Source organism: Phoca vitulina, unplaced genomic scaffold, assembly GCF_004348235.1.
Source record: "Phoca vitulina isolate PV1807 unplaced genomic scaffold, GSC_HSeal_1.0 scaffold48, whole genome shotgun sequence".
Lineage (NCBI taxonomy): Eukaryota > Metazoa > Chordata > Mammalia > Carnivora > Phocidae > Phoca > Phoca vitulina.
In genome coordinates, this window is record NW_022589751.1 from 4834460 (window position 1) to 4849237 (window position 14778).

The 14778-nt window shown below is 40.6% G+C and overlaps 1 protein-coding gene across 3 annotated transcripts in view; it reads right to left on the reverse strand.

The window, feature by feature from the left end:
• The window catches only part of HTR7 (5-hydroxytryptamine receptor 7), a 77493-nt gene that overhangs the window by 7118 nt on the left and 55597 nt on the right, over nt 1-14778 (reverse strand). For 2 of the 3 annotated variants that reach the window (XR_004302689.1, XR_004302688.1), the window contains exon 2: nt 2630-3388. Coding sequence is in view for 1 of the 3 variants with exons in the window: in XM_032432384.1 (XP_032288275.1) it covers nt 2626-3388 (763 nt within the window). In the remaining 2 variants the exon portion in view is untranslated. Of the gene's footprint in view, nt 1-2624; nt 3389-14778 lie in introns of all 3 variants that reach the window. The other variant, XM_032432384.1, reaches the window with a different exon arrangement.

A 14778-nucleotide genomic window follows, 5' to 3' on the forward strand; every position in this document is an offset into this window, starting at 1 on the left:
CATCATGCCTTGTATGTAGTAGGCCTCAAATGTTTCTGGAGAAAACCAGCCACTGAAGAGACTTTACCTCCAGCATCTGCCTTCTGATTCATCTCACCTGGTGCCCCTGGATCCGTCTCTGTCACTTTGATGATTCCCATTCTCCTACTTGCAGAGATCCAATCAATGGCTCTCTTCTGTCCACATTAGGGTTTTGTAACTTCAGCATTATAGAATTTGGGGTGGGGTAATTCTTTGTTGTATGGGGGGGCTGCCCCTGCGTTATGGGATGCTGAGCAGCATCCACTGGATGCCAGTAGGTCCTCCCCTCCCCCAGATGCGACAACCAAACATGTCTCTAGACGCTGTCAAATGTCCCCTGGGGGAGAAACCAACTCTGGTTGGGAACCACTTGTCTACACTAAAATCCCAAATTCCTGGGGCTGGAATGGGGGAGGCTTTACAATTTGATCTCATTCTACCTTTCCACTGTGATCTCCAAATCTTGCCCCACACCAGAGCTTAGCGCCAGCCTGACTGTCCTTTGCAGAAGGCCCCACACTGGTGCCTTTACATGGATGTTGTTTCTACTCTCCTTTAGCTATGAATGCTTGACTACTTTCAGAGATGTACTAGAGCCCATAACCTCCAAGATCTTCCCTGATCAGGGTTAGGGTAAGCTCTGAGTTATTTTCCTCTGCTTTGAATCCTATTTTTGCTTTTTCCTTTTCCTTTTTCCACCTTTCCTTTGATCTCATTACGAAAAGGGTGGCTGTGCATATGTGTGTGTTTATGTTCAGACTGTCCAAGAGAAATACATGCAGGACAGGAAAGACATCATGTATTTTCTGCATCCTTCTCAATGCGTGGCACAGTTACAAGCAAGAATTTCAAAAGGAGTCTTCCCACATTGAAAGTGACTAGAAAGCTGCCTGGTATTGATTTTTTAAAACAGCAGTTATTCCAATTCTCTCACTGGAAATTTCCTGAAGTTAATGGGGATTTAGGCCAATCATTCCAAATGATTTTCATATGCTATAATTATAAATAAAATCAATAATTATAAATCAAACAGTGTGAGATGCAATGAGAGGACAGTCATTTTCTTAGACCAGCGGTCAGCAAACTATGACCTGTGGGCCAAATTCAACTGGCGGCCTGTTTTTGTAAATAAAGTTTTACTGGTGCATGACCATGCTCATTTGCTTACTTGTGCCGATGACTGCTTTCTCACTGCAAAGGCAGAGATGAGTAGTTTCAAGAGACCTATGGCTAGCAAAGCCTAACACACTTACTGTCTGGCCCTTCAGAGTAAAAGTTTGCTGACTCCTGTCTTAAACTAACAGGAAAACAATACCTAAGCCTCCATACTAGCTAAAGACCCAGAGGCAAATATCCCTGGATGCTATGTTGGTGAAGTTAGAGAACACGCTGAGTTCCTAGAGGTTTTCGGAGTCATCTGGTGGGTATCCTAGGTTTGGAGCTTCTGGAGTCTGTGAGGACACTTCGGTGTCCACCTGGAGCAGGGCTATTCTCCTGGGACAACTGGGAGCAGGAAGGTGTCCTTTGACACGGTTGTTACCCATAAAGGAATCTAATATATGAAGAATTTACAGAAGGAAAATTCAGATGAGGTGGGAGCTAGACCTAGGGGTGCACTAGCTCACTGGGGGCCACCTTAGTCCCCAGGTCTGTTACCTCTTCTGTCAAATGAAGGGCCCAGGCAAGTTGGCTGACAGGCAGCCCACGGTTCTCTGGCTGCTCCCTCCCACTGGGCCCAGTGAAGAGGAGTGCCTCCCCCTCTCCCACCAGCACCTTCCATCTTCTCCTTCCAGTTTCTTTGCCCTCAAACAGCTTTCAAACAGGAGGATGTTGCCTCTGCCTCAGATTTAAAGCAAAATCGGGGTGCGACATGCTGACAACCCGAATTACTCTATCATCCCTTTCTTTACCATGCCAAACTCACTAGCGAGTGGGTTGCATGTGAAACCCCTGTTCCTTATCACCACTGGCCCTCAGATCCCAGCACCTACTGCAATTGCTTCCGAGAAATGCAGAGGCCTCCCAGACAGACTCAGCAACTACGGGTTCTCTCCTCCGAAGGTGGGCAGCGCTTCCTCAAAGCTCTGCAGCTTTCAACACCTGCCTCATCCTGGCACGTCCCCATGCTAGCCACTCTCCTTTGTCCCAGGCTGCTTGCTTCTAGCCCGTGTGAATCTGCTCCCTTCCTCAAACAACTTTATCAGCAAAGGATGAGGGCATCAAAAAAGCTTTACTGGATATAAGAGTTAATAGCGACGAAAATAACAATGTTACAAGAAAGGGACAAGTTACGGGACATGACTTGGATGTTGTTTACGGGAAAAGGATGGGAACCACCACCTTCCTTGTGCATCACACCAACTGCAATTCCTCGACACATCCGTCCTGTCTTCCAGGCCCTGTAGGTGCCTGACTTTGGCTTTGTGAACTCTGTTGGCTGGAGGACTGGAGTCTAGAGTATCCTGAATTCGAATCTGTTCTGCTTAGTAGAAAATAAGCTGGCTACGGATTCAGGAAGCCCTCTGGGATACACTCCGAGAGGTTCCATAGCAAGGGCGGGGGGGGGGGGGGGGGCGGATAAAAGGAAAATAGTGATAAGTGACCTTACAGCACAAACTCGGGTCTCTCGGGCCTCTCGGCGAGCTTCAGGGCCTCGTGCATGCCTGCAGCCGACAGCTTGCGGTTGATGTTTCGGTACTGACACTGGAGTAGGCTGCGGTAGGTGGTCCTCAGGTCCCGGTTGAAGAAGGCATATATAAAAGGGTTAATGAGAGAGTTTGCATAGCCCAGCCACAGAAATGTCCTCTCCACCCACAGCGGGATGCAGCTGCACGCCGTGCCGCAGATGAAGGGTCTGGCCGTGGAGAGGAGGAAAAAGGGCAGCCAGCACACGGTGAAGGCCCCGACGATGATCCCCAAGGTGGTGGCTGCTTTCTGCTCCCGCTTAAAGATGGAGATGTTTTTCCTTTCGTGCTTGAGGAGTCTCGAAAGGTTGGCACACTCCTCCACCTCCTTCTGGAGCTTCACCATGCCGTTCAGGGAGATGATGCTGTCCGGCTCCTCGGGCCGGGGGAAGCCGGGGAACTTGTGCTTGGCGGCGCTCTTCCTGGCGGCCTTGTAGATCTGGTAGTACATGAACAGCATGACGGACATGGGGATATAAAACGCCACTGCCGTGGAGTAGATGGTGTAGCCGAAATCCTGGCTGATCAAGCACACCTTGTCGTCGTTTACGTTCTGAGCCCACCCGAAGAGCGGGGGTAAGGTGATGGAGGCCGAAAGCAGCCAGACGGAGAGAATCATTTTTGCCATGCACTTCCCGTTCTGCCTCACAGGGTACGTGAGCGGCCTCGTGATCCCAAGGTACCTAGGGGACAAATGGAAAGCGGGCACGTGACTCTGTGATCACTCCTGAGCAGCCAGCTTTCTACCCAGCAGATCCATTCCTCAGGACAGCCCTTCTAGGGAGGCCTCATAGTGCCCATTTTACAGAGAGGTAAACTAAGGCTCGGGGATGTTGCCTACTTCCGTCCAGGTCATACACTTAGCTAGAGGGACCGCCGGTGTTTGGCCTCGGAGCCCTCTGTCTGTAATGCCAGGCCATGCTCTTCTTGGACCTCGCAGCCTCTCCGATTCCACACAGTGAACCAAAGGTTAAACATCCGCCCTCCCCGCCCCCCACAAGACCACTGCCACCGAAATCAGCCAGGAACAAAATGTCAAGCCTGACGCAGGATGTGGTGACACATCCTCACAAATTAACCAAGGTCTACCACGCTCTGATATTATAACCCACTGATCTCCCTGGCTGTCTTAATTCAGACAGGCTTTTAATTCATTTTAACTTCCCCTTTGCACGGTAGCAAGAGCATTTCTTTAAGATCACAGAGATTTGTGAGATGTTAAGGAAATCCTAGGGCTTTGGAATGGAAAGTAGCAAGTAATCTTTTTTCTTTTTTTTTTTGTTATGCCCAGAAAATTCTCACACAAGGGTAATGTCAGAAGAATCTATAAAATAAAAACAGCCTACCTCGTCTCTTCTCTCCTGAGAAGGATCACAAAAAAGGGGCACAATTCTGAAAAATAGGAGGTAAAGCCAATGTTTTTTCTGTGCTTAGTTCTACATGGAGAATAAATATTTCTCCGTCTCTGTCATCAAGGATTTCCAATGCAAAAGAGACTCAGCAAACAGAAAACATGCACAGCAAGATGTTTTTGCTAAATGTTTAATGGTTTTCAGCTTTCCAAATTTGTTTTCTTCTCAGTGTATTTAATGGTCTTAGCTTCTATTTTGGGGAGAATGCAAAGAGCCCGTAAGAAGCCAAGACAGGTAAAAGCTGGTCATTTTGTTGGTTGTTTTATTTCATGGATGTATATAAAAGATACAGTCTTAACACAGGAAAAGGAAAGGTAGAGAGCCCCCAAATTACCAACAGGTTATTTTCTGAAAGTCTCTCAGCTGGTGGGTTGGAACTTTAAAAATAATTATTTTGTGCTAGAAATAGCCTCACGTGTTTTGCTTAAATTATCCCACAAAAGTAAAAAAATCATACTTTCACCACGAAAATTAGCATCACTGCAGCACTTACGACAAGGCAAAACTGAAATATTAGCAAAAAGGAATCAGCCACATTTGCTTATTCGTTGAGAATATTTATTCATTCCTTCAACAAATATTAATTAAGCTCCTTCTGTATGCCAGGTGCTGTTTTAAAAGTTGGGGATATGGCAATGAATAAAAGAGACAAAAATCTTGAAGCCAGGTGCTTGGGGTCATCATGTTGGGTTGAACGGGAGGATTGCGGCTTGTGGTAACGTGGAAGGGGCTCCTGATTCTTTCCAAGGATTCAGGCGTTAGTGGCACGGGTTCATTTCACAACCTCTAGGTCCCTTTCCTCGATCAAGCTGACCCACAAGCACTATCCCTAGGTTTATCGGGTATAACTAGGATTAAGTTTTGGCTCCCAAACAGAATGAAGGATGAGAAAGAGGGCGGTTCTCCTGAGAACACAAGAATTAGAGCTGAAAAGGAAGGGGAAAAAGAAAAGGAGGGAGGAAAGAGAGAGCAAAGGAGGAAGAGGGGAAAGAGGGAGCAAGGAAGGGAAATGCAGAGTAGACTTTGCTGTTTGGGAATTATCTAAAATTATCTGAGTTTTATGTTGTGGGAAAAATTTTAAGAAAATTAACACACACACACACACACACACAAACTGGTAAATGAGGAAACCCCTGAAGCAAGGTGTTGGAACTGACTGGAAGCATACAGTTAAGCTGATCCCTGCTCTGACATAGTCCATTTCTTTTCTTTCTTTTTTTTTTTTTTTTTGCTTTGATTCAGGCTTTTCCTGCTGGAACTGCTTTGCAGACCTCTCTTTTCAGATCTCGTATTTGCTATCAACTCCTGTGGATGGACACAGCCTTTTGGCTTCTTCCGTGTTTCCCAGCTCCCCCCAGCAAGCCTTTGCCAGGACTTGGATTTTGATTATCTTCTCTCTTTGCCTGTAGCCACAGGCACAAACTGTTTGTTCCCAAGCCTGGATCTAGCTTCCTGGATATCAACCCAGGCAGGAAGTCCAATAGGGAGACCAGTTCCTACAGTTCCCCAGGTGGCCACCAGATGGCACTGTGAGACCATCTTACACCTACTTACTGGGGGGTTGGGATGTGGGTCGTTAGGGCAATTGGTGTTTACTGGAAGGAGGAAGGAGGATCACTGTGGATGAGAAAAGTTATATTTTATTTGCGGGGTTATACAAAAAAATTAGCAAGCCTGGAATTCACAACCTCGTAAACTCCTATTCTTGTGGAAATCTGTTCAGTTTTCCCTTCCATCCTTCACATACTCCTTACTCAAACAGGGAATTCCATCTTCAGGCTTAATTAAATCCAGCCTCTCTTCTGCTCCATAAATAATGTGGAATTCACAAAGATTAACCCTGAGAGATTAATTGAGTACCTAAGGACATCTCACAATATTAAATAATCTCATGAGCGCAGCATGCTTATTCATATTCTAATATACTTAGTCTGACTTATATTGCATTTCAGTGATGTGGGTCGGCCCGTATTTGATCCTTCCTGAATGTATGAATTATATTCCATAAACTCCTATTTTAGACTCCATTCTCCAGTTGCATCAAGTCACGTCCTACAGTAAGGCAGAGTTACTTTTTTAGTTTTCTGGGTACCACCTCGTGAGAACTTTGAAGGCTAAAACCAACCGAAAGATGATTTTTAAAAATGTATGAGTGCTCATTAAAGTGTCTGGAAATAAAATAAATAAACAAAAGTCAACAGGTTTTTAAAAATCAATTAACAATTAGAAATATTATGAAAGGAAATAACTCTATTCATAGCAACAATCAAGGAATTAAAATATCTAGATAAATGTTTTAAACGCCAGGGCCTACATGAAGAACACGTTTTAAATGCCAGGGCCTACTGAAAGAACTAAAAGAATGCTTGAATCCATAGGGAATTTTTTAAAAATACAACCCAGTGTTATAAAAGTGCCAATTTCCCCTCAATTAATCTAAAAATAATACACAACTCTACTGGAAAATTCCAGCAGGACTTTTCTTCATTTGACCAAATGATTTTTAGTTCATCAAGTGAATATGGAAAAAGCAGAAAATCTGAAAAAGAAGAAAATTGAAGGGATACTTATTCTATTAAAAAAATAGTATAAAGCCACAGAAACAAAAACTCAGTAATAATGACTCAGAAATAGACAGGTCAATTGAATAGAACACAGCTCAGAAATAGATTCAAATATATAAGGGAATAATATAAGAAAATGAGTCACTTTAAATCAGTTGTAAAATGGTGTATGTATTCTTGAAGTCTGACAACTGGCTAGCAATTGGGGTAAGTAAAAATAAAACTGGCTTATGTTTCTCCTTATTCAAAAATAAATCCCAGATGGATCAAAGATTATCGTGTAGAAAAAGTTAAAATCTAAGGCTACTATGAGGAAATACGGGGAAGTATTTCTGCAATCCTGGAAGGACAATGCTCATTCTTAACTGATACAAAAGCTTCAAACTACAAAATGACATAGGGATTAAATTTTTGACAAAAATTTTATACACAAAAACAAGTGACATTTAGTTTAAATTAAAAATCACTGTGTGCAGAGTTAAAAGTCAAATGACAAACCCCAAGCCCAAATAACAATATCTCAATATTCACAGATCTCTTACAGGTCAATGAGAAAAAGACAACCATCCCAATAAAAATACTGAAGCAATTAAACAAAGAAGAAATAAGAACATCCAATAAGCGCTTGGAAATATGTGCGATTTCATTAATAATCAGAGAGATGCAAATTTTTAAATGATTTTTGGGCATTTGTCAATTTTTAAGAAAGACAAAAGCCAGTATTGAGAAAGTATGAAAAAACAAGCACTCTTTATTATTTTGCTAGTGGGTGTTGCAACTGGATTGACAGTTCTGGAGGGCAGTTTGGTAAGGAATGTACACCAAAATTTACCTTTTGGCTCAGCAATCAGACTTCTAGGAATTTAAGAATGTAACTGTACAAAAATGTGCAAGAATATTAACTAAACACATAATAGAGGGGGAAAGCTGCAATGTAAATATCAATAGGAGGTTAAAGTTGAGTATATATGTATGTATATATAGATACAGATATGGATGTAGATGTATAATGTAACCATTAAAAATTATGACATACTTATCTATTTACTGACATGAAAACACAAAAAAGTGGAGAGAAAACAATGTCTAGTCCTAAAAGACAAGTAACAGAGCGTCATATATTGTATTAATCTTTTTATGTAAAACTAGGTGTTTATATGAGTGTGTGTGTGTTTGTGTGTACCGAGATGTCTAGAAGAATATCTACCAAATATGAATGGTACGTTTATCTGAGTTGGAGAGATTTGAGTAGTTGTTTTTTTGTTTTTTTTGTTTTTTTTTTTTTTTTAAGATTTTATTTATTTATTCATGAGAGACAGAGAGAGAGACAGAGGCAGAGGGAGAAGCAGGCTCCCTGCAGAGCAGGGAGCCCGATGCGGGACTCGATCCCAGGACCCTGGGACCATGACCTGAGCCGAAGGCAGACGCTTAACCGACTGAGCCACCCAGGCGTCCCAGTTGTTTTTTTTTTTAAAGATTTTATTTATTTATTCTGAGAGAGAGAGAATGAGAGAGAGAGCACATGAGAGGGGGGAGGGTCAGAGGGAGAAGCAGACTCCCTGCTGAGCAGGGAGCCTGATGCGGGATTCAATCCAGGGACTCTAGGATCATGACCTGAGCACTTGGATGGGAGATTGGAGTAGTTTTAAATTTTTTCTTTGGACTTGGGACTTTTCTATGCTTAATTTTTTTTTTTTTTAAGATTTTATTTTATTCATTTGACAGAGAGAGAGAGACAGCGAGAGAGCGAATGAATACAAGCTAGGGGGGAGTGGGAGAGGGAGAAGCAGGCTTCCAGCGGAGCAGGGAGCCCGACACGGGGCTCGATCCCAGGACCCTGGGATCATGACCTGAGCCGAAGGCAGACGCTTAACAACTGAGCCACCCAGGCGCCCCTCTAATTTTTGTTAACTGTATGTAAAAAAGAAAAGAACATCATTTTAATTTCATTTCAATTCTGAGAATAAAATAAAAGATTAGGGAGAATTCTGGGATTTCGAAGCCACCTAAGTGATTTTGGCAATACAGATGTCCTGGTTCATAAAATCTTTAAAAAGCCAATAATTAAATCTTAGATTGTTTTATTTGATAAACTTTCCAAAAGTGTTTTATTACATTCATAAATTCACACAAAGGAAACAGAACTTACTGGCATTTAAAATCCCATAATTAGTATATAAAGCAATATTAGTATTCAGGGAAGTGTTTGTTCAAATTATACATTCATTCTCTCAAATAGTATAAATTTGTTCTCTCGTACAGTATAAATCTTACCTTTGGCGGGGGGGTGGGGAGGCAATCTAGATTGATTCTGAAAATTCCCTAATATGCATGGTTAATATTTGTCACAGTACATTTTATGAACATTTATGCTCAGTATTAATTAGAAAGCAGGGTGCTTATAAAGCCTTCAGACTTTAACTTCAAAATGCATACAAATGTTAAAATACAGTAAATCTCAGAGACAAAGGCACCAAAGTATTATATAATTGAGAAATGTATGCAACTCACAACAGGGGCTCTATTAAAGAAGGGGTTTGTAGAAAAAGAGGGTTAGGCAATTATAATCTACATAAAGAAGGATTAGAAAGCAAATGAATTCTGCTGCCTATCTTCCATTCTAACTCTACAGAAATGATAGGTAATGGTTCTTCAGTGAAATGGCTTCTCCTGAGTTTTGCTGCTATAGAATAATAAGTTAGGAGGTAAAAGAAACAGGAGAGAATTACTCTTCGGCAAGTATTAGGTTTGAAAAAGGTCTGCACACTTAGCACACCAGTTCCGTGAGAAATCCTCCCTCACAGGTGAAATCCACTGGAATCTCCAGCCCAAAGTTGTCAGAATATCAGAATCACTGAGAAGCTTTGGAAACCTACAGATTCCCAGACTGCCTTCCACAGATTCTCTTTCAAGAAAGTCTGGAGGCCCAGGGCTTTGTATTTAGGACTGTTCTGTTCCTTATCCCGTGTACGGCTGTCAGGTCGCCTTCCCTTGTTCAGTTACAGAGACTTTACTCTTGTATGAAGGACTTCACTTTTACTATATATTTCATCTTAATGATTTGCTTCCAGTTGGGCCCAGCAAAAGCATCATGAACCATGTCTCCGTTATGCCAGCTATTAGTTCTCCCTCCCAGTGTGCTAACTGCCAAGTGAGAGAAGCATGGTTTTTATGTCTTAATCAAGTTGTAGATTTTTTTAAAATGTACAGACTACAACAGGGTTTTGTAAACCTTTTTGACAATAAGAAATAAGAACAAATATTTCTTATAATAAACATATTGTCCACAGTCATTCAGTACACATATATTTTTATATATAAGTAAGAAAATGAGGCATATATATGTACATATATATGTAGGTATATAGACATAGGCATGCATATATTATGAAATTGAAATAAAAGTTTCACAATACCAACTTACCATTATAATTTGCAATTCACTCTCTTCTATTCTACTTCAGATTTTTAAAGTGTTGGTCTTAAGAGGCAACCCACGGAATGGGAGAAGATATTTGCAAATGACATTACAGATAAAGGGCTCGTATCCAAGATCTATAAAGAACTTCTCAAACTCAACATCCAAAAAACAAATAATCCAATCAATAAATGGGCAGAAGACATGAACAGACACTTCTGCAAAGAAGACATACAAATGGCCAACAGACACATGAAAAAATGCTCAACATCACTAGCCATCAGGGAAATACAAATCAAAACCACAATGAGATACCACCTTACACCAGTTAGAATGGCTAAAATTTACAAGACAGGAAACAAGTGGGGGTTGTATGCAACTGATGAATCACTGAATTCTACCTTTGAAACTAATAATACAGTATATGTTAATTAAATTGAATTTAAATAAAATTTTAAAAAATAAAAATAAAAATGGTAATGATGGGGGGGAGCCTGGGTGGCTCAGTTGGTTGAGCGTCTGACTCTTGATCTCACCTCAGGTCTTGATCTTAGGATTGTGAGTTCAAGCCCTGTATTGGGCATGGAGACTACTTAAAAAAAATCTTCTAAAAAATGTAAAAATGGGGGCGCCTGGGTGGCTCAGTCATTGAGCGTCTACCTTCGGCTCGGGTCATGAACCCCGGGTCCTGGGATCAAGCCCCACATGGGGCTCCCTACTCGGCGGGAAGCCTGCTTCTCCCTCTCCCACTCCCCCTGCTTGTGTTCCTTCTCTCGCTGTGTCTCTCTCTGTCAAATAAATAAATAAAATCTTTAAAAAAAGATGTAAAAATGATGATGATGATGATGATGGTAAAAACTACAATGCTAAGTGTTTGGTGAAGACAGGAAGCAATTGTCATTCTCATATACTGCTGGTGAAAGTAGAAATCGATGCAGTAACTTTGGGAAACTTTTTTAATATATATATGTTAATTCTTTTTTTTATATTTTTTTAAAGATTTATTTATTTACTTGAGAGAAAGAGAGAGACTGGGGGGGGGGAGGGCAGAAGGAGAGGGAGAGAGAATCCCAAGCAGACTCCATGCTGGGTGCAGAGCTGGATGTGGGGCTCGATCCCAGGACCCTGAGATCATGACCTGAGCCGAAACCAAGTCAGACGCTTAACCAACTATGCCACCCAGGAGCCCCTATATTCTTCTACATATACAATAAACATTCATCAAAATACCAAAATACATGTATAAGAATGTTCATAGCAGCATTAATGGTAATAGCCCTGAATGAAACCAGCCCATTCCACAAGAATAAAATAAGTACAATTCCACAATAGAAGAATGGGCACATACGCTGTGGCATATTCATGCAGTAAATTCTATAAAACAACAAGAGTGAACCAACTACTGCTCAATGCACCAACATGGATGATTCTCACAAACATAATATTGAACTAAAGCAGCCAAAAAGAAAAAAAGAACACAGTTCACAAACAGGCAAAACTAACCGATAGTGATAGACCCCAGAATAGCGGTTACCTTGAGGGGACAGGGGATGCTGATGAGTAAAAGGGAGTCTCAGGAAAAGTGAGAGTTCTGGAAATGTTCTATTTCTTTATCTGGGTGTGTTACACAAATACATTCTCTTTGTCAAAATTAAGTTAGCTGTGTAGTCATGTTTTGGCAGTGTTTGGAAATGTAAAAAAACGAGGTTAATTTTAAAAATCAAAAGTAAATTTTTAAGAACACATCAAACTTGCCATTTGTCATTAACCTACACATGGACCTGTTCTCTAAAACCACTGTTATAATGGGGTTCCACTATACTTTTAAACCATTTTCATCAGTGTTTCCAGGATGTAATTATAGTGAGGACCAGTGAAAATCGAGATTCCCCATTCTGACCCCAGTATTGAGGAAGAAAAGTGGGCAGAGGAGAGGGCGGGAAAAGACAGCAACAAAACTCAACAAAATTTGGAAACAAAATAACAAAAGCTTCCTCTTTGAAAAACTAAATTGTAAAATAAGAAATGATAGTTTCCTTTTAGGGAGAAAATCAGGCTTAATTAAAATAAAGCAAATCACTTAAAAGTACTTGTTAAAAATTCATATACTGTATTAGTTTACTGTTGTTATATAATTAATTACCACAATTTAGTGGCTTAAAATCACACCAAATCTGTAGGTATTCTCACAGTTCTGTAGGTCAAAAGTCTGGGCACCGCTCCACAGGGTTCTCTACTCAGGGTCTCCCCAGGCTGAACTCCAGGTGTTGGCTGGGGCTCAGATGTCATAGGCAGAGAACTCTGGCAAGTGTACATGGCTGTCGGCAGAATTCATTTCCTTGTAGCTGCAGAACCCATAAAGGTTGCCTCTTCAAGGCCAGCAGGGTAACACCACCTACGTGTCTCAATCTCTCTGATCTTTAAATCCTCTTTGAAAAGGGCTCACCTGATTTGATCAGGCCTGCTGACAGTGAAGGGGGAGAAATTATACAGGGCACACGCACAGGGAAAAGCAAATCTCGGGGCATCTTAGAATTCTGCCTACCACTGATACTCGGTGATAAAAGAAGCTAAGAATACAGAAAATTTCCCCCCAAGTGAGCTCAACAGAGACCTAGTTACTATCCACTCAACCTGAGACAAACCTTCCAGTGAGACTAATCTTGTCTGTACTCTATCAGAAGGCAATTGTTTTCTGCTGAATTTTTCCATCATTCATTACTGTCAACTCAATTTTTAGCTACCTAATATGTAAAACTCTGGATCTATCAAAAACTAGCAAAGGATTTTTTTAGATAATTACAGAAAGTCATGAAAACAAATAATGTAAGAGAAGAGTGATCCCTGAATTATACTTGGTGTTTACTCACTTCAGTTGTATCTGAACTTACAATAAAGTCTGAATTTTCCCACCAAAGAATTTTACTCCTCAGAGAAAGAAATGGAAAGGCAAAGCGTGAGCCAAAATTTTATCAACAACAATAAAACAAAGGAATGGCATAAAACTTCAGTTAAAATTTCAAAAGATCACAGGCAAGGAAAAAATATATATATATTCTGTTTAATGATAGTACTAAGTGGCTTCTAATCCCACACCACCCCACAGAAGCAGCTGAAGAAAGACGGTAAGTGAATAAAATCCTTAAATTTCTGACTAGTATTATTTGAAGTAAATTTGAGGTGATGAGGAGCCAGTGTAAGGAAAAGCCATGAAAACCATCAAGAAGAAAAGCCCCAAAATATCATTTTAGCCAAAGTAAGAAGGAGCACCAAAATCTATTATCTTTTAAGACACAGGGCTAAAATGGGAGATACACCAAGGTCCAGAAGGTGGGTAATCCTTAGCTCAGTGGAATGTGCTCTGATACAGGACATTTAATGAGAATTCAGAATAAAGAACAGTTCTCCACTGAGGGCTTTTCACTCAGCGGCAGCAGTCCACTCCCTTTCCCTCCCCCAACCCTACACCTTCAGGCTATAGAAAAGTAGATACAATAAATAGTAGCTTAAAGGGAGAAAAATAACTGATATCAAATAAGGCAGAATGTCAAGGAGAATTCAACCACACGATGTCAGAACAAGCACTAAGATTCAAATAACTCATGTTAAGAATGCACCAAATGGAAAAAAAAATGTTACGGCAACTATACAAACATACCACAATAATAACAGTGAAAGAAGAAAGCAACAAAACATGCATAAAACTGTTTAAAAAAAAAAAACAAATCAAAAAGAAAGCACACCCTTAGATTAGAAGTAGTTTTCTTACAAATACTTTTCACTGTAAAGGACCTCAGTAAGGACATCTGATCCTTGAACAAGGCGGGAATTAGGGGCGCTGACCCTCCATGCAGTCAAAAATCCCTATTAACTTTTGACTCCCCCCAAAATGTAATTACTCATAGCCTACTGTTGCCCAGAAGCCTTACTGATAACATAAACAGTTGATTAGCACATATTTTGTATGTAATATGAATTATATATTCTTGCAATCAAGCAAGCTAGAGAAAATAAAATGTTATGAGAAAATCCTAAGCAAAAACACATTTACAGTACTCTACTAATTTTTTTAAATCCACATGGAAGTGGACCCATGCAGCTCAAACCAGTGTTGTTCGAGGGTCAAATATATACATAATCACTAAGGCAGGGATTCAAAGATGAGATGCTGAAACAGCAGAATGAGATAGAAAAAGACTGTAGAGTTAAGGAAATAAATTGAGGTCAAAACACCACCAGTTCAGATCTAATAGATAAATTAGAAGCAGCTACGAATAGAATAAACACAAGTGAAAAGCAACTCAATGGCATGAAGAGAAGGCTGGAGGTAAAATAAACAATGCAGAGAGGAAAATTTATTCACATAATTAGAGAGATGACAGACAAGGAGAACACACAAGGATAATACAACATAAGGATAACTGGTGCTCCTGAAGAAACAAAAGAACCCAACAAACTAAGTAACAACAACACGTCAATTAGAGGTGCAAAATGTTAAAAGTATACAGAGATATAATATAGGATATTTTCCTAAATTCCATGAAAGAGGTGAATGTCATGATCAGAAGGACATACAACACAGCTGGGAAAAGTGACCTAGAATTATCATCAACAAGACCTATCCACATAAAGTTATTGAACTTCAAAACATGGAAAAACGTATACAGCCATCTGGAATG